The sequence below is a fragment of the Eschrichtius robustus genome, chromosome 20 (assembly GCF_028021215.1).
Source record: "Eschrichtius robustus isolate mEscRob2 chromosome 20, mEscRob2.pri, whole genome shotgun sequence".
Taxonomy (NCBI): Eukaryota; Metazoa; Chordata; class Mammalia; order Artiodactyla; family Eschrichtiidae; genus Eschrichtius; species Eschrichtius robustus.
The window spans coordinates 51,622,866-51,645,561 of NC_090843.1; the positions used below are offsets into that span (position 1 = coordinate 51,622,866).

General features: G+C 61.2%; 2 protein-coding genes across 7 annotated transcripts; one reads left to right on the forward strand and one right to left on the reverse strand.

Annotated features, from left to right (window-relative positions):
- Positions 1-1,756: 1,756 nt before the first annotated feature.
- On the forward strand, positions 1,757-5,688 carry TP53I13 (tumor protein p53 inducible protein 13). 2 transcript variants are annotated; one of them, XM_068530525.1, is made up of 7 exons: positions 1,757-1,918; positions 2,111-2,179; positions 2,414-2,455; positions 4,100-4,228; positions 4,365-4,565; positions 4,676-5,231; positions 5,318-5,688. In XM_068530525.1, the coding sequence occupies exons 1-7, from the start codon at positions 1,847-1,849 to the stop codon at positions 5,428-5,430; spliced, it is 1,182 nt and encodes a 393-aa protein (XP_068386626.1). In that variant the 5' UTR covers positions 1,757-1,846; the 3' UTR covers positions 5,431-5,688. The 2 variants fall into 2 exon arrangements, with proteins under 2 accessions (XP_068386626.1, XP_068386627.1); XM_068530526.1 differs by lacking the exon at positions 4,365-4,565.
- Positions 5,689-6,098: 410 nt separating this feature from the next.
- GIT1 (GIT ArfGAP 1) lies at positions 6,099-21,509 on the reverse strand. 5 transcript variants are annotated; one of them, XM_068529868.1, is made up of 23 exons: positions 21,326-21,346; positions 20,398-20,442; positions 19,196-19,343; positions 15,677-15,810; positions 15,105-15,217; positions 14,878-14,983; positions 14,129-14,346; positions 13,949-14,043; positions 13,570-13,612; positions 11,642-11,668; positions 11,403-11,451; positions 10,872-10,944; positions 10,195-10,292; positions 9,686-9,797; positions 9,424-9,557; positions 9,163-9,315; positions 8,821-9,051; positions 8,677-8,730; positions 8,401-8,487; positions 8,181-8,254; positions 7,892-8,074; positions 7,695-7,758; positions 6,099-7,505 (listed from the first exon to the last, which is right to left on the reverse strand). In XM_068529868.1, the coding sequence occupies exons 3-23, from the start codon at positions 19,233-19,235 to the stop codon at positions 7,293-7,295; spliced, it is 2,301 nt and encodes a 766-aa protein (XP_068385969.1). In that variant the 5' UTR covers positions 19,236-19,343; positions 20,398-20,442; positions 21,326-21,346; the 3' UTR covers positions 6,099-7,292. The 5 variants fall into 5 exon arrangements, with proteins under 5 accessions (XP_068385969.1, XP_068385968.1, XP_068385972.1 ...); XM_068529867.1 differs by lacking the exon at positions 21,326-21,346 and having other exon boundaries at positions 20,398-20,717; XM_068529871.1 differs by lacking the exons at positions 19,196-19,343; positions 20,398-20,442 and having other exon boundaries at positions 21,326-21,509.
- Between the last annotated feature and the right edge of the window lie 1,187 nt (positions 21,510-22,696).

Below are 22,696 nucleotides of genomic sequence, written 5' to 3' on the forward strand. Positions count from 1 at the left end.
GGAGGCCACGGGGAGGGAGCGAGGACGCGCCGGCGAGGCGGAAGGGAGTGGGGAGGGCAGTAAGCCGAGGAGTGGGGTGTGGGGGGCGGAGAAGTGGGGAGACTTGGAGACCGAGGCTTGGGGGACGGGGATGAGTCTCAGAATCTTCTGCCCCCCGCCCCTCCGTCCCGCGTGGTGTGTAGGGTGTGCAGCTACCTGGGAGACCTGCGTCGCTGCGCCCTCAGGGGCCGCTGTTGAGAAGTAGCAAAAGGGAGAAGTGAATAAACTGCAGCTCCCGGCGCGGGCTCCTGGGCTTCCGCGGGGTGGCTGCAGTGCAGCCGGAGCCACCACCCGCACCTCCGTCGCCGGGCTCGGCTGTGCTCTCTGACCTCGGTGTTTGTCTCGGCCCCGCGGGCACCCGCAACTGCGCAATAACCCGGCCGGGCGGGGGTCCGGCTCAGGGCCAGCGAGGGCCAGGGCCGGCGTCGTGTCCCGACCGCGGGTTAGCAGCGGGAGGCTGGAGTGCCGGGGAATGCTCGTTCCCTTGCCTGCATTAGTGCGCTGTGCCGATCCGCCCGGGAGCGTGGGGCTCCCCTGGAACCTGGCTTCAGGTAGAGGAAATCCTCAACACCGCTCCCCAGGAAGGACTTCCCAAAAGAAACAGCCCCAAACCTCCGAGAATAAGCTGGAGGAAAAGACGCACTCAGGTGCCCTTGGAGGGGGATGCCTATCACCCCGCGACCCGGCCGTGGCAGGGGATAGATGGCAGTCCCTTCATCAGCTCAATAACTGGCAATTACCGGGGAATGGGGAAGGGTAAGAAATACCCCTTGCAAGTCACAGCTATGTGGGAGACGGTCTTGCTCTATTTCAAAGTTTTGGGCTGGGCATTTCAACTCTCACCCTCCACCCACTTTCCCGTCTTTCCTCAAAATCCTGAGCCGGGCCAAGGAGAAGGGCACCGGGGAGAGGGCGGCAGAGCGGGCACCCGCTGCAGGTGACGTCTGGCCAGCGCTCCCTGCTGGGGGCGAGGCCTGTGACTCCACCTCACGGTGACCAAAGTCTCCTTGGGCATCTGCTGGTCCCCGCTGGGCTAATTACGAAAGCGGAGGAGGACGTGGGCAAGAAAGCAGCCCCCAGCCCGGCTCCAACTTCCTGGGACTTCTGGGTCTGGGGAACGTGGAGGCCTGAGACCCTCGGAGACTCCTCCGGGTTCGGGCGCTATTTGCGAGGGCAAGAGTGGGATGGCATGAAGGTGTAGCTCTAGAGTGGGGACCCTCTTCCTTCTGCAGCTCGGACTTCAGGCTTCTGTCCCTCTTCTAGATGCAGGTCACACTGATAAGTCTGAAGCGGGTTTGCCGAAGGAGCGGACCCGTCTCCCCTCCTGGGCCACCCAGTTCACAGTGGAATACCAATTCCCGCCCTCCTCCCCGCTCCAAGATTCCACCCAGGAGCTGCAGCTGCGACCGGCAGGCCGCGGAGACCCGCTGAGACGAGTGCCCGGGCGAAGGAGGTGGTCCCGCTTGCCTCGCAGTGCGGCGCGCAGGAGACCGGCTTCCGAACTTTTCCGCCTTGGGGTTGAGGACGCTTGCGCGCACTGTCCCGGGCTGTGGGCGGGCACTGGGGCGGGGCGGGGACCCGGCGAGAGTGGGCCGGAGCTGCGGGGGCGGGGCGGGGCGAGGCGAGGGGAGGCGAGGGGCGCGCGAGCCTGGGGAGTCGCGGCGCGCGGTCTGGGGTCGGGGCGGGACGGCGCGCGCGAGCCCGGGGTCTACGTGGGCACGCGGGCGGCGTGGGTGCGCGGGGGCAGGGCCAGGCGGCGCGCGCTCCCTGGCTTGCTGGGCTGCGGGCAGTGCTGGGGCGGGCCGGGATGGCGCCTCCTCCGCCTCCGCCCCAACTGTTGCTCCTGGCGGCCCTGGCGGGGCTCCTGGGTCCCAGTGAGGTAAGGCGACCCGCTCCCGAGAAGCCTTCGGCCCGGGATCTCAAAGCGCTTTGCCAAAAGTTCGTGCTGGAAGGAGTGGCGCGCGGAGAGGAGACTAGGAGTTCTCCCCTTGGAGGGCTGGGCCTGGGAGGGAGAGGGCAGAGCCCGCGCCGAGGCCAAACGCCCCAGCTCTTCTGCGCCTTGAACCCACAGGTGGTGGCTGAGCCGGCTGAGGAGGCGGGAGCCCGTTGTCCCGAGGGCCTGTGGCCTCTGCCCCCACAGGTGGGTGCCTGGAGGGCGGTGGGAGAGAGGAGTGTGAAGGGGCAGCCCAGTCCCGCCCTGGCCTCGCGGCACCCTCCACAGCCACCCTCTGAGCACCTCTGCCGGTTCCTCCGGCCCTCAAGTCACCAACGTCTCCATTCCAACGTAACGTCACGGGCCTGCTGTCCTCTCTCCACCCCCCACCCCCCCAGAGTCCCCCGGGGGCTCTAAGCTCTCTTCTCTCCCCCTGTATAGGTGTCGCCAAGAGTGACCTACACACGGGTGAGTCCACGGCAGGTAAGTACAAGCAGGAGGCATCCTCAGTGTCTGCACTGTAAACAGCGAGCTCCTCGCAGGCTTTCTCCACCTTTTCTGCTCACCAGCTCCATTCTTTATCACTCCCCCCAGTAAGAGGCAACGTTCTTAGTCCCCGGACAGTGAGCCACAGGCCTTGGTCCTCTGCAGTGCTTGTCAGGAATCCTGTTGAGTAGCTGGCTGTGTGGGCAGGAGGCTGCAAGGGAAACTCTGAGGGTAGTAGGAAAAAACAACCTGTGCTCCAGCTCTGCTGTGTGACTTTGGAAGTCTCCTGACTTCTCTGGGCCTCATTTTTCTGTAAGAGAGGTTATTAGTAACGTCCCTCCCCATGAGGAGTTAACAAATAGTGTGGGACAGCACTTTGGAAAATAGGAAGCTGTAAGGAGTGTGTGTACCTCAGGTTACCAACCAAACTGTGGGTTCACCTTGTGTGGCTGCCTATTTTCATTGCCAGTGGTTGGATAGCTTCTCTGTCCCTCTGGTTTTCCTTCTGAAATATCTTTTTTTTTGATCCTTGTAATAGCTCCAGGCCAAAAGAGCTCATGCCACCTACCTGATTCCTTTTCCCAAACAACCCTTTCATTCCACTGTTCAGAAACCAGTGGCTCCTTATTTCTCACCTTATCATGGCCATACTCCCCTGTCTAGTTTTTCAGGCTCTACCTCGTTAAGTGAACCTCGTCCAACCTCCCCACATCTTTGGTTCCTCTCGTCTTGTTGGTCTGCTCACCACACGTATGAGTTCGAGGCTTATTCACACCGCTGTACTTTTTCACCTGCTTATTCCCCTCAACACCTGGCGTATCCTAACTTGAAGGGGGCAGCTCCCTGCCCTCCTGCCATCCATCCCCATCCATCTTCAAAGCCCAGCATAGGAGTCAGCTCTCTCTTGAGACCTTGCCTGATCATATCAGCCCTTATTTATTCATCACCTTCTCCAAATTTGTGTAATGCTTATAATCTATCTCTTGTAATTTAACAACTAATCACTTTGAGTTTTCTTAGTTTGCTCTTTCATTTGCGTTAGTTCTGTTCCCCTGAGTTTCCTTTGCATTCCCTGCAAGCGGAGTCCAGGAGTTCTCTTTTGGCATCTCCTACAGCATCTGGCACAAGTGCTGAGCGTCAGGTCAGCTCAATCAAAGAATAATTAATAATTGATGAAGTGTTTCCATCCTGAGATTGTGCACCTGCTGCCTTTGTGCCCTGTATTTGGATGTGTTGGGGAGATGAGATTGAATATATAGATGGGTCAATACATAGAAGAGCTGGTCTCTATTTGGGGAGTGCTTACAGTCTAGACTGGGAAACTGTAGAGCCACCGTGGCAGGTCTAGAGAAATATAGCTAAAGAGTGTGGTCTGGGTCTGGCAGGGTTAACCACGCATGCTGTCACAGAAGTTGTGAGCTTTGAGGGGTGGCAGTGCGTGGAGAGGAGGGATGAAAGTAATGCTCAGAGGCAAGAGGGGGTGCACGCCAGTATCTAGGGCCCTTTGTCCTTTCCTGAGCCCTGAAGGTGGAAGGGTCATCTGGCCATCCTGGGAGTCCCTTTAAGTTGGCTCCCCGGGATGGGAGAACTTGGGATTCTTAGGGAGGGACTTGGCTTGATGTCTCCATGCCTTTCCTCCAGGCTGAGGATGTCAGCTTCCTCTACCATCCCTGTGCCCACCCCTGGCTGAAGCTCCAGCTTGCCTTCCTGGCCCACATTTGCGTGGCCCAGCCCTTACTGGCCCCTGACTCCAGCCTCACCCAGGATCGGGTAAGTGGTTGCTGAAAGGTGGTTGTCTGGCACTGGCAGAGGCTGCAGCCCCACGTGCAGGGCAAGGGGAATTCAGGGCCTCCTCTTGCTTGCTCCCCATCTTTGTCTTAGCTCTAACAGTTACCTCCTTTCATAGCCCCTGGTACTGGCAGCATGGGGGGTGGCACTGGAGATGGCATGGGTAGAGCCAGCCTGGGCTGCCCACTGGCTGAAGAGGAGGAGGCGGCGGAAGCAAAAGAAGGAGAAAGCATGGTTTCGCTCTGACAGTTTTTCTGGGCCCTATCCCTTGGTGCCAGCACCGGGCAGAGGGAGGCTGTGCCGGAGAGGGTGCGTGCAGGTGAGGGGTGCTGGCCGGGCTTGATGGTCTTTGGGTTGGTGGCCCAGGGTGGTGGTGTCATTGGGTAATCTGGGCAGGGAAAGGGTGACTGCTGTCTCTTCTCCTCTTAGGCCCCGGCTTTGGCCTTTACGCTGCGGAGCTGGAGGCCCCCAGGCGTAGAGGTGGCATCTAGAGGGCCTACGCAGCTCTTTCCTAGTGGTGCCAAGAGGCGTGGACTGCGGGCTGCCCTTGGTCTCCAGCCCAGCCCCTCAGCCCTGAGGTTCCGCTCTGTTTCCCCACGGAGCATGGAGGCCAAGCAGCGTATGTTGGGACCCCAGGGTGCAAGGGATAATGCCCCATCTGTGCCCACCGGCCCACTGCTGCGTGGGGGGCCTGGAAGCAATGTCAGTTCCAGGCTAGAGGCTCAGGTGCCCAAAGGGCAAAGCAGCCCAGGGGTCTGTGCCTGTCCAAGTCAGGCTTCCCCGGCCGCTCGGGCAGCAGCGCCTCCGCGGGCAGCCCGGGGCCCCACCCCGCGCACGGAGGAGGCCGCCTGGGCTGCCATGGCCCTGACCTTTCTGTTGGTGCTGCTCACCCTGGCCACGCTCTGCACGCGGCTGCACCGAAACTTCAGGCGTGGGGAGAGCATCTACTGGGAGCCCACAGTGGACAGCCAGGACACAGTGGCTGGTGAGAAGTTCCCCTCCTCACCTGCCCCGCCCCGCTCCCCTCCCCATGGCTTCCCTGCCCTTGACTGCTCCCCACCCTGCCCATAGCGGTGCTGAAGCGGAGGCTGCTGATGCCCCCTCGCCGGGTCAAGCGCTCCCGCCGGAGACCCCTCCTCCCACCCACGCCGGACAGCGGCCCGGATGGGGACAGCTCCGAGTGACCTGCCCCAGGCCTGCCACTGTGGCAGGTCTGGCTCCTCCTCCCGCCGGGAGGCTGCGACCTCCGCCACGTGGACCGCGCGCAGGGCCGCCCCCTGGTGGCCAGATGGCGCAGTCCTGCCTAAGCGCTGCAAGAGGGCTGGTCCTTAGTGTGTGGTTTGCTGGGAGGGATGGGGAGGGGGAGAGGGAGGAGAGAAAAAAGAGCTGTCTCAGCCTCCGTTGCAAAAACTCCGTTTTTCTTATTAAATTATTTTAGTAGAGCCTGGAGTTAAGCTTGTGCATCTGCCACACAGACAGACTCCCACCCAGGGCACTGTCCTAGGCCATTTAGGTCGCGTCTGAGGTAGGGGGTTTACAGTATCAAGTTGGGCACGCGCTGGCCTGTCTCCTCTTGCCCACCTGGCCTCAGACACTGGGGTTTAGTAGCGTGACAGACCCCTCCCACCACCAGGGGTGAGCAGGTGGTGGGGATGGTGGTGGTATTTACTGAAACATTGTTATTTCCAGGACTCCTCTAAGAGATGACAGGGGCTTCCCTTCCCTCAAGTACAGGGGCTGGAAGAGTCGTGGTCTTCACTTGCTTCCTACTTTTGACAGGTTGGTCTTTCTCCGTTTCAGGTCTGCCACCTCCCCAATCCCTCCCACAGTTCCCTAAGCATCAGAAAGGGCACATGGTCACTTATTTATTTTTGATACAAATGTACATGACACACATCTTGACAGTCAGCCCACCACCACCACACAGGTAGAGCCTGGCCCCCGGGACAGAGGTGGGACGGGGAGAGGAGCTGGTGGGCGCTGCCATCTGCCTCTCAGCCTTCCCAGGCTGCAGCCCAGGCTCCAGGGACCCAGACACCGCAGGCACTGGCTTCTCAGAGGTTACAGGGAGGGGGCTCTCAGCTGAGTCAGGGACCCCGGGGAGCCAGCCCCAGGCTCAGGTGCTCAGTTCTCTGCCCCAGCCAGCACAATCCCCCTCCACAAGGGAGGGGAAGAGAGATGGAGCCAAGTGGTTTTCCTTTTACGTTCATAGAGAAAGGGTATGAGTGGGGGGAACAATGAGGGGAGGCAGAGGGCAGGACCCCAGCTGGTTACCCCGGCAGTCCCTGGCCCCAGGATGGGGGAGAGGGGCCAATGCCCAACACGGGTCCCACTGCTCTGGTCCCCTCACCCCTCACAAAACTCCCGATGGGCCAGGCCTCCGGAACGGCACTGCCGCCCCGCACACTCACACGCAGGCACGCAGGGACACTCAGTTACCACAACGTTAAAATTAAGGGGTGGGAGAGAGGAGAGAGAGAGAAAAAAGACTTTTCCAGTGTTTGCTGCTGGGGACCCCAGGAACACAGGTTGGGGCCTGTGCCCTAGGCTGGGGCCGTTTGGCATTGAAGGAGAGCAGCAGGGGGCTGGTGGCTACAGGGTGGGGACATCCACAGGTATTATGTACAAGGGGGGATGCCCCCGCTCAGCCCCCAATAGGGCTGGACTGGCTCATGGGGGTGGGGTGCATGTAAGGGAACCACCCCATTTGGAGTGTCCCCACCCGACCCTTTGCTGAGGGGTGCCCCAGAGGGCAAGGGGCTGGGAGTGACACCTTGCAGGCCCCGGCACACTAGAGGGGGAGGGGATGCTATGTACAGGGAGAGGTGCATGGAATGTAGGGGACAGAAGGTCCTGCCACCTCATCTCCCCATCCTTGGGGGCTCAAGGGGGATGGGCACCAGGGCACCTGGCTGCCAGGTGAGAGTGGCAGCACTAAGGGCACTTGTGCCAGCGGCTCTGTTGGGGTGGGGATTAGTGTCTGGAGTGGCCCAGCTCCCATGGCCAGTGAGGTCCCAGGATGCGGGTGAGGGTGCAGGGAGAGTGGTCACTGCTTCTTCTCTCGGGTGGTGATGGTGACCAGCTGCTTGGCAGCCTTGGCGATGTCGTAGGCGCACTGGATCACCTGCTGAGTCAGCAGCTGGAAGTCCACAGGGGCGCCAGGCTCCGGGGGCACTGTCTTCCGGCACTCGCTCTGCAGCCGGTAGGCGCTGGCGTTGAGCAACCGCAGGGAGCTGCGCACTGGCTCCAGGGCTGGCCTCTGAAGGGAGGGAGGGAAGGCGGAGGTAGTTAGTTGGGCCTTGGATTTCAAACCACGAGCTATGATATGGCCCAGTGTGTCCATGTCTCCACTCAGGCAGTCGTCAGATTCTCTACACCTGCCCCGCCCTGAGGCCCTGCCCCACCCTGAGGCGCCGACCAGTCCTGCTCCCCTCTCTGGCCCCTGTACCTTTGGGAAGAGAGAGGCCATCTCAGTCACAGCCAAATGGATCTTTTCTGAGCAGGGCACAAAGCTATGGGGAGAAGGGAGGGTAAATTAGGAGGAGGGCTCTCAGGGAAGGTTCCCAGGGACAGTGGAACACTGGTCCCTCTCTTGCCATCTGCAACACCCCAGAAGCCCATACGAGCCTCTGCCCACCTCCATACCTGTCATGCTTGAATTCCTGGGCAGCCCGCAATAATTCCTGAATGTTCTTGGTGACCTGCTCCGTCTTTAGGATGACATCCTCTGTGCTGGGAAGCCCAGGGTCGAGGTCTCCATCCAGGCTTTCCAACTCTGGGTGGAAGTCCTCTTCCTTGCCCAGCTCTAGAAACCTCTTCCCTTCCAGGCTGGGGTTAGAGAGGAGAGAGGGAGGCATTCCAACCGTAAGGCCGCTTGCCTACACCCTGACAGACGCTCAGGGGCCACTCACCCCCCCTCCCCCAGGGGCCTCACCCCAGCAGCGGGTCCCCACTTTGCGTGTTCTCATAGTCACTGTCTGCGCCGCTGCCATGGCGGGAAAGCTTGCTCTGGAGGGGTACAGGGAAGGGGTGGCAGGTAAGGTGCACGTTCACAGACACCGCACCCGCTCCCCCCCCCACCCCCGCCCCGCCCATCACCTCCCAAGCACACATCTCATTCAGCCCATCCCTCGGGCCCTGGGGATGCACATTACCGTGTGGCGGCTTCCTTCCTGGGAGCACGACAGCAGTGGGGAGGAGGGAGTGAAGGGCACAGCTGAGGCCGACACCCCCTTCCGGACCTGAAACCCAGGCGGGGCTGGAGTCAGTCTCCTCCTCCCCACCACCCACCTTGTGGCTTCCCTGCAGTGAGGCTGGGACCGTGTGTGTCTAGCCATCCCTGTGCCCAGCGTCCAGCATAGAGCCTGGCACCCGCTGGGGCTCACAACCTATTTGTGGGAACGGACCCACCTCCCCCAGGCCCTGCTTACCCGGTAAAGGCCAGCAGGGACGTGCACTGAATAGATGGCGTCATCCTCCAGCTCCTGGGGGTGGCACAGTGGGCGTCATGGAGGGCCTTGCAGTGGTCCCAACCCTGTCTCCACCCCCCACCCCGAGGCCCGTAGGCAGCTCACGGTGCTGTGGAAAGGCTGGAGCCGGGTGGTGAGTTCATCCCCAGGTGGGCCTCCAAAGGGCTTCAGGGCAGAGCCCGGTTCATACATGGAGAAGGCCTGGCGGTCCCTGCGGTGGGTGCTCCCGCCAGGCCCCATGGGCGCGTGCTCCGCTCGTTCGCTGGGGAGTGGGGCTGTGGGCACTGGCCCCGGCGGCTGCCGGATCTGCAAGTTCTCGGCCTGCAGCTTGTGGATCTGAGAGTGAGAGTGGCGTCAAGACACTCCGGAGGGTCCAGGCAGCACCACCACCTCCAGGAGGGGGTAACTCCTCCCCGCACTGGGGCCCTGGCAGGCCCCCATCCTCACCTCCCGCTGCAGCCTCCGGAGCTCATCACTCAAGCTGCTGTTGACTTTCATGAGCTGCTGCACCTTTGCCTCGGAGGCGGCCAGGGCCTTCTTGAGCTCTAGGTACTCCTGCAGTGTCACGGCCCCGTCCGACAGGTCTGAGGAGTCCATGCTCTGCAGAAGGAGACGTGAGACAGTCAGCCCCCTTGTCCCCGAGGCCCCGAGCTACGAGAGGATGGAGCAGGGCCTTGGTGGAGGCGTGGGGAGGGGCAGCGCTCAGACCCGAGCACGGTTGTTCCGGGTGGCACCGGCGCTGCGCAGGGGTTCCTGGTCTGTGTCCTCGTCCGAGGCCACGCTGTCGTAGTCGTGCTGGTCGTCCAGGTCACTCTGGCTCCGCACAGACAGCTCGAGGTTGTCTGAGGGCACAGGCCTGTCACTCAGGGCTCACACGGCCCATCTATCATGCCACCCCCTGAAGGGAGCCATGAGAGAGAATATCCTGGAACAGTGCCCACCACCACGCCCCCATCCACACCCTTCCCACCTGTGGGGCTGCTCAGGCTCTTGCCCTGCTGTCTCCGCTTGGCCTCACTGAGAATGTCGATGATCAAGGTGGCAAACTCTCGGGCATTAAAGCGGGCCAACTTCTGTCGCCCCTGGGAGGCAGAAAGGGCCGGGCTGGCGTGAGAAGGCCCTTACGGCTGACACACGGGGATGGGGACAAAGCAGCCAGGCTGTCCCGACAGTTGACTTAACCACAGCTAAAACGTGCCAGCCCAGCTGGCCGGGCCAGGGCAGGGGGTGGGGAATGACACAGATTTGGGGTGCCTAGGGGAGCTCTCAGGAAGAGGCTGGAACCCCCCCAGGGGCTGCTCACTAAGTGCTCCAAAAAGCAGCCTCCTCCCCTCGATCCCAGAGCCAGCGGGGCCAGGAGTGGGGAAGGCTCGGCCCGGACAGCAGCCTGCCAGGAAGGGCAGGACCCACGGAGCTGGTGACCCCAGGAGGGGAGCTCATCGCCCCAGGCCCCCCCCCACCCCCGTCCAGCCCACTCACCTGATTCCGCGTGGCTGAGTATTCAGGGTTAACGGGCAGGAAGGGTACGGCACTGCGCTCCGTCACCAGGGTGCTGTGGTTTTGGGTAGCCAGCCACACTGGGGGGGAGGGGCAGGAAGCGGATGGTCCGCGAGGACCAGGCCCACGGGGTGGAGGTGGGAAAGCAAGGAGCACAGCCTTCCAAGCTCCTCCCCATGCCCACCGAGTGTTGGTGTTCAAGAAAGGGGTGGTCTTTGGACAGGGGAAGTAAGGCTGGGTCAGAGCGAGGCCGGGCGAGGCTGGTTGGGGACTAACAAACAGAAAGAGGCGACTCCCTCCCGCCAGCCCCAACCGGGAGTTTGGGCTGGAATCTGGCTGTGGCCAGGAAGAAGGGAGGTAGGGGGCGGAGTGGGGCTGGGGAGAGAGCCAAAGTGGGAGGCAGCCAGAGCAGAGGAACCCCAGTCCAGGGGGCTGGGAGGAGGAGCAGGCTGGCGGCCTCCAGCTCAGCGTGCTCTGCCTGCCTGGCTGGGCTCACAGCTGGCCAGGGCTTACGTGCAGGCCTGCCGAGCAGACCAGCCCCCGGTACCTCTTCCTAGTCCCAGTAAAAGGACCCCAGAGCCACACCAGGTCCCAGCCCCTCCCCAGCAGGCAGGTGCTCTGTTCCCTCCGCCCAAGGCTTTGATGCCCTCCCGGCTCACCAGCGTCGTTTTCTCTTCGATCCACCTCGTCATACACGTCCATGGCAAGTTCCTCAAAAAGCCGGTTGCTGAGCTGGAGGCGGAGACGGGGACCCAGGTTTTGTCATATCAACTGGCCCCCCAGTGCTAACCAAGCCAGCTCACCGGGATCTTATAAGATGTCGAAAACGACTTGTGTGTCCCCTGTGCCACCCAGCCCTCCCCCCAGTCTCAGAACTGGCAACTGGGGTAGGGGTCTGTCTGCCAAGCTCCGAGGTGGGAGAGGCAGAGGGAGACCAGAGCAGACTGGTTAGTGCCCAGGTAGCTAGAGATGCGCCACGCGCCCTGGGAGCCTTAGGAGGGCAGAGCCAGGGTCAAAGGCGAGGGGTGTGGAGGTGGAGGACAGGTGACTGAGGAGACTAGAGTGAGGGGCAGGTCCAAGACTTGGAAAAGGGCACCAGGTCAGAGAAAGGGGGCGCCATCGCAGGGACGGAGGCGGGTCAGAGATGGAGGGCAGCTCCAAGCCTTAGGGGCCTGTCTGAGTAGACTCACCGCCTGCAGCTTCTTCTTGGCAGCTTTGGCCAACTCGGACAGGTCTAGGCTGTGGACGATGGAGGGAGAGGGGAATGGGGAAGAGGGGAGAGGCCAGACATGAGCGGTGGCCAGGCCCCTGCCAGTGACCTCCCAAACATGCAGGGATCCCAGGGAGACGACACCCCAGGTGCTGCACACCAAGTGCCTCCCTGCCCCACCCAACCTCCAGAGCCTGTTCCCGAGCAGGCACCATATACCTCTGAGACATGCACTTTTGCCGCGATCTAAGTCCAGAGGAAGGCAGCAGAGGGAAGAACAGGACAGAGGCAGCAATTACCCAGGAGCAGGGCAGCAAACACCTTCCCACGTCAAGCTCAGACCCATCTCCGTGCACATGCCAGACCCAAAGTGTACCAAACCCAACTCATCTTCCCCCCAGCCCGCTCCTCGGCCGGCTCGCTCCTCCTCTCAGTGACCCACTTGCCCAGCACCAGCGGCAGCTCCTGGGAGTCACCTGCAACCTCCCTCACCCTCAAGCCCTAGCCAGGCTTTCCCCAGGTTCTGCCATTCCATCCTCCTGCCTGGTCTTTTGCAACATTTCTTCATCCATCTTCCCGCTTCCAGTCTTGCCCCTGCAACCCTTTATTCACCCAGAAGCCAAAGTATTCTTGACACATCTGGCTGCGCTACCCCTGGCCTTAGGAACTTTTCAATAGTAACAGGTTATGTATGGAACACTTCAACAAAAAGCTCACTTAAAAATATGCTAGGGAATTCCCTGGCGGTCCAGTGGTTAGGACTCGGTGCTTTCACTGCCGGGGGCCCAGGTTGGGGAACTAAAATCCCGCAAGCCACGCGGTGAGGCCAAAAAAATAAATAAACGAAATAAAAACGCTAAATGCTTTGCATGCACTCTCTTATCTAATCCTCTCAGAAGCCCAGAAAGATAGGTACAGTCACCCTTATTTCCAGGAGCAGTAACTAAGGCTCAGAGAGGTTAAGGAGCCTGCCTGAAGCCACACAGCCAGTAAGTGGCAGAGCAGACTCCACACATCCGTGTTGGAACCTCTCTGCTCTTGGGGTGGTCTCAGCTCTTGTCGGGGCTCAGGACCAGCCACTCTCTTGCCCCGTCTCTCTTCCAGTCTTGCTCCTGGGATTCCCTGCCTCTCACATGCTTCAGCTACACAGTCTGCCTGCAGTTCCTGGCGCAGCATTTCTGACGTCTATGCCTTTGCCTCTCTTGCTGCACTCCCCACAACGGACGACAACTGACTAGGGTGCCTCCCCTCTTGGCTGTGACCTCCTTAAGGGTAGGGATCACGCCTGAGTTACCTCTGGGTCCAGTGCCAAGAACAGCTGGCACTGGGAAGGTGGTCAGTTAACATTTCATTGAGAACACGTTTACAATACACACGCAAGCAGGCAGACACACCAGGCAAAATCAGACCAGAAAAGTAGCGGGGAGTCTTGGGGTCTCAGAAGAGAGAAGATCTGGGCGTTCAGGGATCCGAGGTGCCCAGGTCTGACCATCCCCATCTGGCCACACTGGCTTCTAGAGAGGGAGGGAGCCTCCTCTCCAGATCCAGGCCAGCAGGCACAGCTTGGCCATCGCAGGCAGCCACCAGGTGGCGCTAGCATCCATCTTGTGAGCTGGGTGAGCGTCCCCAACCCAGCCTGGGCTCCTGGGGCCTCTTGGATAAGAGGCAGAAACACCTCTACTGGCCTTGGGCCCGCAGCCCCCGCCCAATTTCTGAGCACACCACAGAGGCCTGGCAGAATCCCAAAGTTAGTCAAACTCCTGGGGCCCACCACCTTTTCACTGAAGAGCAAAAATTTGTCTAAAGATTTTACAGTTGGGGTCAGTGCCACTGGGAACAGAACTCAGTGATCCGCTGCTCCTAGGGGGGCCGTTTCTTGTACTCAAACCCCACGTGCTTGACAGCCATGGGGGTTAGGCTGTGCTGGCTGTGTGCTGAGTCAACATTTCTTACCTGCCTTGGGGCCCAGCATTAGGGAGTGAGGACTGGACTGCGATATGCTTGTGCCTCCAGCCCCCGAAGGGGAGTGGGGGCGGGGGTCCCAGGCCCCTAAAGCTGAAGAGTTCGGGGGTGGGGGCAGCTCTGGGGGTCAGGCACCCACAGGGCATCCAGCCACCTCTAGGAAGGGGCATCAGGTGGGCACTCACCTGTCTGCCATCTGTGGGATGATGTAATGCCCATTCCTGTGATCTGAATAAAAATAAAAATGCCAAGTCACTGGTGCTGGGTGGCCTTAGCAGCTGGGAGCCCACCTCACTGCCATGAGCAGGGCTTGGCACCCAGAAATGACAGGGGAAGGGAGGAGGGCAGGCCACCCCCAAGAGCCCTGGGAACTGGCTGGAAGTTACGCCCACCCCCACTCCCTACCCCAACACGCTGCAGCCCAGAGCCTGCAGCAATTTCACAGGAGCCAGTTGCCTAGCAACGTTGTTCCCCAGCCGGCTTTGTCACCATGGCACCTGCTGCTGGGGTGTGTCTGGGTCCCACCTGCCTGGCCCAGCCAAGCCCGCCCCACACTCTGCTCACCCGGCTTGCGTCCACAGAGATAGAAGGCCAACCGGTCAGTGAGCTCATACTGGCACTCGACTAGCCTTTCCGCCAGCTCATGGTGCCCCGCCTGCCTGTGGGGAGGGGGCATGGCTCAGCCCTACAGCCGCAGCCCGCTCCCCACACCCACCCGAGCCTCACCCTTCAGCAGACCCTCACCTGGCATAGTCAATGGGTGTGCGGCCGTTAACATCAGGGGAGCCAGGGTCAGCCCCGTACACTACGAGAAGCTCGGCCTGCAGCGTCTGCCCTGCCTTGGCAGCCACATGCAGCGGTGTGGTGCCCTTCTCTGGGTGGAAGAAGTTGGCCTGGGCACCCAGGGACAGCAGGCGCAGACACGTCTCCAGGTTTCCCGTCCGCACGCTCGAGTGGAGTTGCTGTGAGGAGCAGAGTGTGCCACAAACGGGTGTGTGGGGGGGCCCCTCCCACCTCCAGCGGCACCTAGTCCAGGCCTGCCTGGGACTCCTACAAGCTCCAAGGGGCCCAGCTGAAGTTAGGTTGTTGGTGGGGCAGAGGGCTTCCCACTAGGAGTTCATGCCCATTAATCACAGCTGCAGTCAGTCACCACCTACCACGTGCAGCGTGCTCTGCTTATAACAGCTGTTAACTCTGTGGTAGATGCTATTTCTTTCCCATTTTACAGATGAGGAAACCAAGGCTCTGGGAGGCTCAGAAACTGCCCAGAGTTTTCTGCCTTTCGGGTGGCAGCTGAAGAATTTTAGCCTCGTGTGTCCACTTGGGAGCAGAGGGGCCTTATTCACAAGTGGCCTGACCACGCAATCTCGTCCCTCCACCGTGCCCACCATGCTTGCCTGACCTGGCTGCCTTGGGGGCCTAGGGCTCAGTGGTGATGGCACTGTGGGTGAGGAGAGGAGAGGCCCAGCCCTCCGCTGTGGGGCCCCACAAACCTTGCTGAGGTCCTTGGCGGTGACTCCGTCGTCGTCCCGGCAGGGCAGCTTGTGCACAAAAGCCAGCATCTGGTACTTGGCTCTGATGAACTCTGACTTGATGGGGCTACATGGAGCACACAGGAGGAAATGGGGAGCAGAGCGGGGGAGGCCAGTCGCCCAGCCACCTCCCAGGCTCCTGCCCCTGAGCGCACAACCTCAGCCACCAGCCCTCGAGCCCGACTCACTGGACTTTGTCTTGGGGGTTGGCTTTGCGCCGGCCGCTCTGCACCTGCGCGGGGTCCAGCAGGGAATGCTCCCAGATGGAATTGGCCCCGTTGCTGGCGAGTGTGTGCACCATCTGTAAGGAAGAAGTGCCAGAGTGAGAATGCCCACTGCGTGCTGGGGAACACCTCCGAGCACCAGGCTGGACACAGTACTAACAGGCCTACTGTGTGCCCGGCACCGCTGCACCCCTACCCAGTCAGGCCATCCCAGCCAAGGATGTGGGTCCTGCTTAGCACTTAGGGTGACATGGTGGGCACACCAAGGCTCTAGATGTTAAGCTCAACACTGTGTGGCCAAGCTACTAGGTGGCAGAGCTGGGGTGAGAGCCCAGGTCTGTGTGACTCCCGTCCTGGAAGCTTCCTCTCCGCGTGGGCCGGCGCCCGGGTGGAGAGGGTCAGGATTGGGTTCCGCCCTGGGTGGGTGCTGCCCCCGGAAGCTGCGGGATCCAGACAGCTGTGTATGTGGGTGCGGGGGGAAACGTGCTGGCGCTCAGCACACGCCGCGGGGAAGAACTGCCCGGCACAGCCCTTACCTGCAGCAGAGTGGGGGGCCAGGCGCTGTGGCGAAGGTGCTTGACGATGGAGATGTGGCGTCCCAGGCTCCGGTGCACGCTGCAGCACTCGTCACACACCAGCACACCCCTGCTGATGGAGGCCCAGCCGGGGTCTGCCGGGGTGGGGGGAAGGGTCAGCCACAGCCAGACACCGGCGAGGCCTCCTGAACACGGCCCTGGGCCCGCACTACGCTTAGAACTCCACGCACATTTGCTCACTCAGTCCCCCAAGGCTCTGGGAGCTGGACCAGCGATGAGGACGCTGAGCTCTGGAGGTGGGAGGGACTCCCATCAGAGCCAAGCCCTTTCCTACATGTCTTTGCCCCTCTGGGGAGGTGTGGTCCCCAGGGCCTACTCGGCGGGCACAGCTTCCCGTCCTGCAGCCACTGCGACCAGTTCCACAGCCTTTCCCCAGGGAACAAGGTTGAGACCCTAGCCCTGCCCCAGGGAGGCAGGAGTCCCCAAGGACTGCATGCCACACATCTCTAGGCACTCCTGTGTCCGGGTCAGTGCCACATTTCTCCTACACTCAGGCTTCTTTTAGAACCAATGGCTCACCTGCCTGACCCATCACACCCCTCTGGGGGCTCCCGCCTCTGTCCTCATCCTGGCAGGTAAGAGCCCTTTTCATGACCGAGTCTCCTGACACCACCAGTGATGGGGTGAGCTGGAGCCCCTCTTAAGGGAGATGGAGGGAGCAAAGGAACTAACACTGACTGAGTACCCACTGTGTACCAGTTGGGTGCCATAAGTATGGTACCTCTAATGACTGTCAGGCAAGGTGGGAAATGCTACCCCTGCTTTACCAGTGAGGAAGCAGTGTCTCAGAGAGGTTAAGGTGCTTACTCAAAGCCACACAGCTAATGAGTGGGACTGCTGGGATGTAAACCCAGGCATTTAGACGCCAGAGACCATGCCATGTCCACACCAGCTGCTGTCGCAGCCCCAAGTGGGCGAGGGCCACGGGAGCCACTCTCCACTCCTTGGGGAGAAGTGAACTTTAGAAGCAAGAAGGGGGACCAGAGCAGGATGGGAACTCCTGGGGTCCTTCTCCAGGGCAGGGGAGATGCCACCCATCCCAGGCCCCTTGGGAGAGGGGGAGGAGACAGCTGCGTACAGCTCAGGCTGCAGAAAGGTCACGGGGGAGAAAGCAGCCATTGTGTGCCACTGGAGAGTGGGGGCAGGGAGCCTCTCTCGCAGGACACTGGGCTCTGCCCAGGCCCCCGGCCTGTCTCAGGAAGCCCTGTCCTGGCGGGGGGTGAGGGGGTGGGGACTGGCTCCCTGCCTCGCCCCTAGTGCTCACGTTGTCCAGAGTGGCCCCCTCTAGGGGAGGGGACAGGCTTGGGGTAATGAGAGCCTCTCCAACCAGAAGGCAATTCTCAGACCCTTCCCTGCAAGGACTTCTGCCAGTGTTCGCCAGAGAATTGTGAGGAAACCAAGTCAGGATACAGCCTGAGCTCTGCCGTGGTGAGTGTCCCCTCCATGGCATGGAAACAGGAAGTGAAAGGGGGAGGGCTCAGTTCTTTGGGTCTGGACTTCTTTAGGGATCCCCCCAAAACAGGGCAGAGGGATGCAGGAGGTACCCGCCATACACCTTCCTCGGAGGCTGAGGGGCCCACGAGGAAGGGACCTGCCATCTGTGCCAAGAGGGGGAGCCCTAGAGCAAACTTTAGTGTTGGCTTTACCCAAACGGTGAGGCGCCCCCCCAGGCATGGAAAGCTCCTTCCCCCCCACTCCCAAACACCACTGGGTCAGGGGTCTGCCTGCCAGCTACCTCCGCCAGCCCAGGCAGGAAGCTGGAAATGACGCAGCCTAAATTCCTCTTGTTGAAATGGTGGGGTTTCCTGTCAGTAGGGAGCCGCCCAGGCCAGGATCATAAATGGGCAGCTCTAAGGCCTCCACCCCAAGCCCATGGCCCTACTGGAGAAGCCAGACCTGGGAAGGCTGGCCAGATATCCAGGGCCAGACCAGACATGGTGAGCCCCTGAATGAGGCAGTGACCAGGATCTGGGAAAAGGGGTCCAAGGCTCTGCTCGGCACTCTCCCAGCCTGGGGGAGGGGTTCTCCCTCTCTTCCACGGTGACCTGAAATAGGAAGGGTGGGCAGGGGACACTGTCCTGGTCTGGGGCACACTGGTGCCAGCTCAGTTCTGGATGACACAGATGGGTCACCTTACTACCTACTCCCTATGCCCAAGGGGCCTGGGCCTACCCAAGCAGGAGCCCCCAAGGCCCACCTAGGCCAGTTCCTAAGCCAAAGGGCTAGGAAGGGTTTCTGAAAGTCAAATGGCTACTGTAATTTAAGGTTAAGGGACCCCTGCCCCCAAAAAGGCTTCCAGGACCAAACTCAGGGCAGAAGGGATAGGGGGCATAAGGGTTAGGGGATGTGGTCTCCTCCTCAGTATCCTGCCAACCTTCCCCCTGGGCTTCTGCCTCAGTTGTGGGGCAGGGGGCGTCTGGTATGTGTGAGCAAGTGGCAGGAGGGGTCCTGGGATAATGTTAACCAGCACCAACCCCATGGAGACCTCTGTTAAGGTGAATACATGTCACTAACCAAGGCCACTGGTGACCTCTAGGGCCCGGAGCCAGCCTCTTCTGATCTAGGGACCAGATCCTCACTAGACAAGAGGGAGAAGCCCACCATCTTGAAAGCAGGCAAGAGTAATCCATGGGGATAGAGGTCAGAACGGCGGTTGCCTTTGGGGGGCGTTGACACAAGAAAGCCCTATAGAGTAATAGGAATGCTCTACCTCTTGATCGGAGTTGTGGTTACACAAGTATATACACAAGTAAAAACTTATCAGGCTGAACAATAAGGAAGAGGCACTTTGCTGTACATGAGTTATACCTCAGTAAAAGAAGAAGCCCATCACTCACCCTGCCCCACAATCTATATTATGAAGACAAATGAGCCTGCAGGTTCCCAAATGTCCCTAGCTGGTGGCCAGCCTTGCTCACTCAAGGTGCCTGTAGGATGGGCATCTTGAGGTCTTCATGCCTGTGCCTGGGGCTGCCAAAGCGGGAAGGCTGCCTGAAGGCCTGTGGCGTGAGGAGCAGGCCCTTGAGAGAGAAGCCAGGACTGTGTGGCAGGGTGAGTGGAGAGGCAGGAAACACATTCTCCAGGGTTCCCCGACCCCTGGCCCTCTCCTGGATTCCCAAGGCAGGCAGGGACACAGACGGTGCCTAATGAGGTGGCACCAGCTGCCAGAGCAGCCATGCTATGCCCAGCCGTCTCACAGCATACTCACACTTGTCCCGTGTGCCCAGGCCTGCGACCAGAGGGAGGACAGGGCCCTTTGGGGTCAGGCTGCATCTTACCTTTCACCTCCATGACCCTGCAAATTAACCAACCACAAAAAGGCCACGACCCCACTCCTAGGGCTGGGACTGCAGGGCTCCTATCACAGTGAGAAGCCTACGACTTTGGGTAGGAAGCACACACCAAGGAGGTGGCTCTGGGCCTGGGCTCCAAACTGCTGGTTTCCCTCAAGCCTCTTACCTGGGCTGCTACAGGTCCCAGACCGAAAATGCCACTCCATGCATCATAGGGTCGGGGTGTGGGGTAGCCCCAAAGAGTCAGCTGGGGTCCTGAGAAGCATCCAGACACTTGAAGAATGCCTGCGATGTGCCAGACACCGTGCTAGGTGCTGGGGTGGGGGGATGAGCAAGACTTCATCAGCACCCCACACACCTCACCATCCTGACCTCACCACCTGCCTCTTCCTGATCTGTATTCTGGATCAGGGGAAAAGGAGATTCCAGGGGGGCACAAATGGCTCTGTGGGATGAGGACTGGGGGTAGGAGCTGGGCACCCCAACACAACAGATACACGCCACTCCTGCCCATGCCCACTGGACGTCCAGAGGCTTCCAGCCAAACAATCAAATGCAGCAGAGAAAGGACAACTGCCTTGCTAATGCTGCCCAGCGTCCCCCTGGCCCAGAATCAGGACCACAGACTTGGAGATGGAACAGTCCTCAAAAACCATTTCTACTCCAACTTCTTTGCCTCAGAGTTGAGGAAACTGAGACCCAGAGTGAGGAAAGTCTTGCCATGAGTCACAGAGTAAGCTGGAAACAAAGACAACACCAAAATCCAGGCTTCCCTGATAAAGTGTCTGCTAAGCAACCCCCTCCCAGTCCTACTTGCCCTCCCCGCACTGCTACATCTGCCCAGCAGAGGTGCAGAACAGCCTTGGACAGACATACAGAAGGCAAGCTCTCCTCCTAGCCCTTCCATCCCCAGACCTGCCTGCAGCTGGGGTAAAGAGAGAGTTTCTAACTAATCAGGGGTAAGGACACCCCTTCTCTCCTCCCCTCGCCCGCCCCCATAAGTTTCTTCAAGGCCCTCTAGACCATGACATGCCGTGAGAGGAGGCCTCAGGGTCAAAACCACCCAGACCACCGTGCCTCTGCCAGGCACCCACAGTTCCCTGTTGGGGTCCTGGTCCTGTCCAAAGGGTGGCTGGAAGTTACGGGCCCACAAAACAGCACCCCACACTCTCACACTTATTTTGTGCCCAGAGGTTCACAGACAACCCCACCCTCCCCCGAGGTCTCCCAGGGAGATGGCGCCTTTTCTAAAAAGAAGACGGTCAAGGGCCAGGGCTTTCCTTTCCCCAGGCCAGCTGCTGAGCCCCATCACTGGCAGTGTCCTCCCGCATCAGAAGGGAGCAGCCTCTCTGGGTCACTGATCCTCACTTCCTCAGTAGGTCAGGGGGGGTTCACATCAGCCGGGACCTGACTCTGCTGGGAAGGAGAAGGGAAACACCATGGTAAATACAGCCAGGAGGTAGGCCAGGAAGCCAGGTGGATCCCACGAATCTAGGCACCCCTCGGCACTGCTCCCTACCCATTTCTGGCCAGACTGGGCTAGGGGATGGGGAGGGGTCTGTGCCCAGGCTGGGGTAACGCCAAGCCCACCTTCCAAGTAGGCCTTACTGGAACCCAGTAAAAGCTGTCTCGTTGCTCCCAGTCACCAGGCCTGGGGACGCCTCAAGGGAAGATGCCCAGGCTCGCGGTGGCCCTGAACACCAGGCCCTGCGAGGAGCCTTGGGAACCCGGGGCAGGGAGTCCTAGGAGTAGCCACCCCCTCATCTGATCCCGAGGAAACAGTACCCAGGCCCCCCTGGCCCATCTGCCCAGCTCCCTGCCCCTTGCCCTCCGCCACCCCAGCGGGTGCGCAGACCATGCGAGCAGCAGGTGCAAGACGCGGGGGTGGCACTGAGATGACACAAAACCACACTCGCCCCCACCTCCTAAACCCGGCCGGCCTCTGCCACAGCCCTCCTGCCACCCCAGGCTGGCGCTTCCGTTTGGATACTGAGATGGAAGCGGGGGCAGCCAGCTGCCCTCCTCCCTCATACTGAGGGGGTGGGAGGCGGCGCTGGGAATGTCCTTCCTCGCCGGTCCACGGACGCGAGGAAACAGCGGCCCCCCAGGCGTCCCTCCCGCCAAGGACGCGGCTCCGCAGTGGCCCGGGCGGGGGCCGAGACCGGAGGCCGGAGGCCGCAGCCCCCGGCCCGGCCCCGCCCCGCCCTCCGGCCCCGCAAGGCGCTCCCGCCAGGCCCCGGCGCCCGCCCGGCGGCGCCTCGGTGAGCGGTCCCGCCCCCGACCCGGACCCGCTTACCCGGGGCGCTGCAGTCCGCACACACCTCCGCTCGCGGCCCCTTCCGGGACATCCTCAGCGGCGACGCGGCCGCAGCCCTCTGGGCCAGCGTGGGGGGCGCGGGCGGCGGGCCCGGGCGGCGACGGCCCCTGCAGCCCGGCCCAGCTCCGGCAAGGCCTCGGCTAGGCTCCGCGAGCCCGGCCAACCGTCCGCCCCTGGGGCTGGCCCGGAACCCGCCGTGCCCGCCCGCCCGCTCGCCCTCGGGCGCCCTCCGCCCCGCGCCGCCCCACCGCCGCTCGCCGCTCGCTCTCTCCGCCCCCTGCGCGGCTCCCGGCCGCTCCTGCAGGAAGCAGCGCAGGCCCGGCCCACCGGGGGAGGGGCAGACTGCACACCCGCCCCGCCGCCAGGCCCTGCCTGCCGCGCCTCCCGGAGAAAGGAAGCCGAGAGCGCGGGCGGGAAGGGGCGGGGGCGTTTAAAGGGGCCACGGCCGCCGCCAGGCCAGAGCCGGCAGTGCCTCCTACGGCCCAGGCCTCGGCTCCGGTGTACCCCTGTCCCCAGACGGTGTGAGTTTGCCTCACAGCCCCATCCCCTTAATTTCCGGGGACAGTGAACCCTGGGGATCAGAGAAGAGAGTAAGGAGCTGGAGGCCCGGGCTCCCCTTCCTCATCAAGGGGCTGTGGTTCAGGGTACCCGCTGTGGTTCAGGGTACCTGTCTGTTTGGGGTGAGTTGTGCATCCTGGTCCCCCATGAGTCCGCCTCTGTGTGTCCAGGTGTATGTGTGGTCACACTCTTGCTGACTGCGCACACCGCCAGCAATATGGGCGCCCAGGTATGCAGTGTATCCCCTGACACCGGGCTAAAAAGACATCTATTCCTCCTCCATGCTTTCATCCAGAGAGGAAAGAATCTGGGCAATTTTTTTTGAAGACCTCCTGAGGAGTGACCACTGTGCCTGTGTGCAGTAATATCCACTTCGCATCGGTCTTGTATATGTCAACGGTGTTTCTAAGCCACCAGGGGTGTGTGTGTGTCCAGGGCGTGCATATAACATATAGGGACCTTTTTTGTGGTGGCCTTTCTTCCTGGACTTCACACTGAGACTCACTGGAGGTGGGGGGGGGGGTGGACAGGGAGAGAAGGCGCAGGCCGCACGTGGGTGCACCCCTGGACTGAGCATGCTCCCCCATACACGTGTGCCCCACGTGCACCCAACCCCCATCCCTGCAGCAGCAAAAGGCCTGAACTCTGTTTGTGGGGAGAGGGCAGGGGTGCCCAGGCCCAGGCCCAAGGGCCAGGTCAGTGGTGACACGATTAAGGGACGGTTCCCCAGATTAGGGGAGGGTTCCCCAGCGGCATGTAGTCCTGCTGTGTAACAAGGGAGCAGGAGGGGAG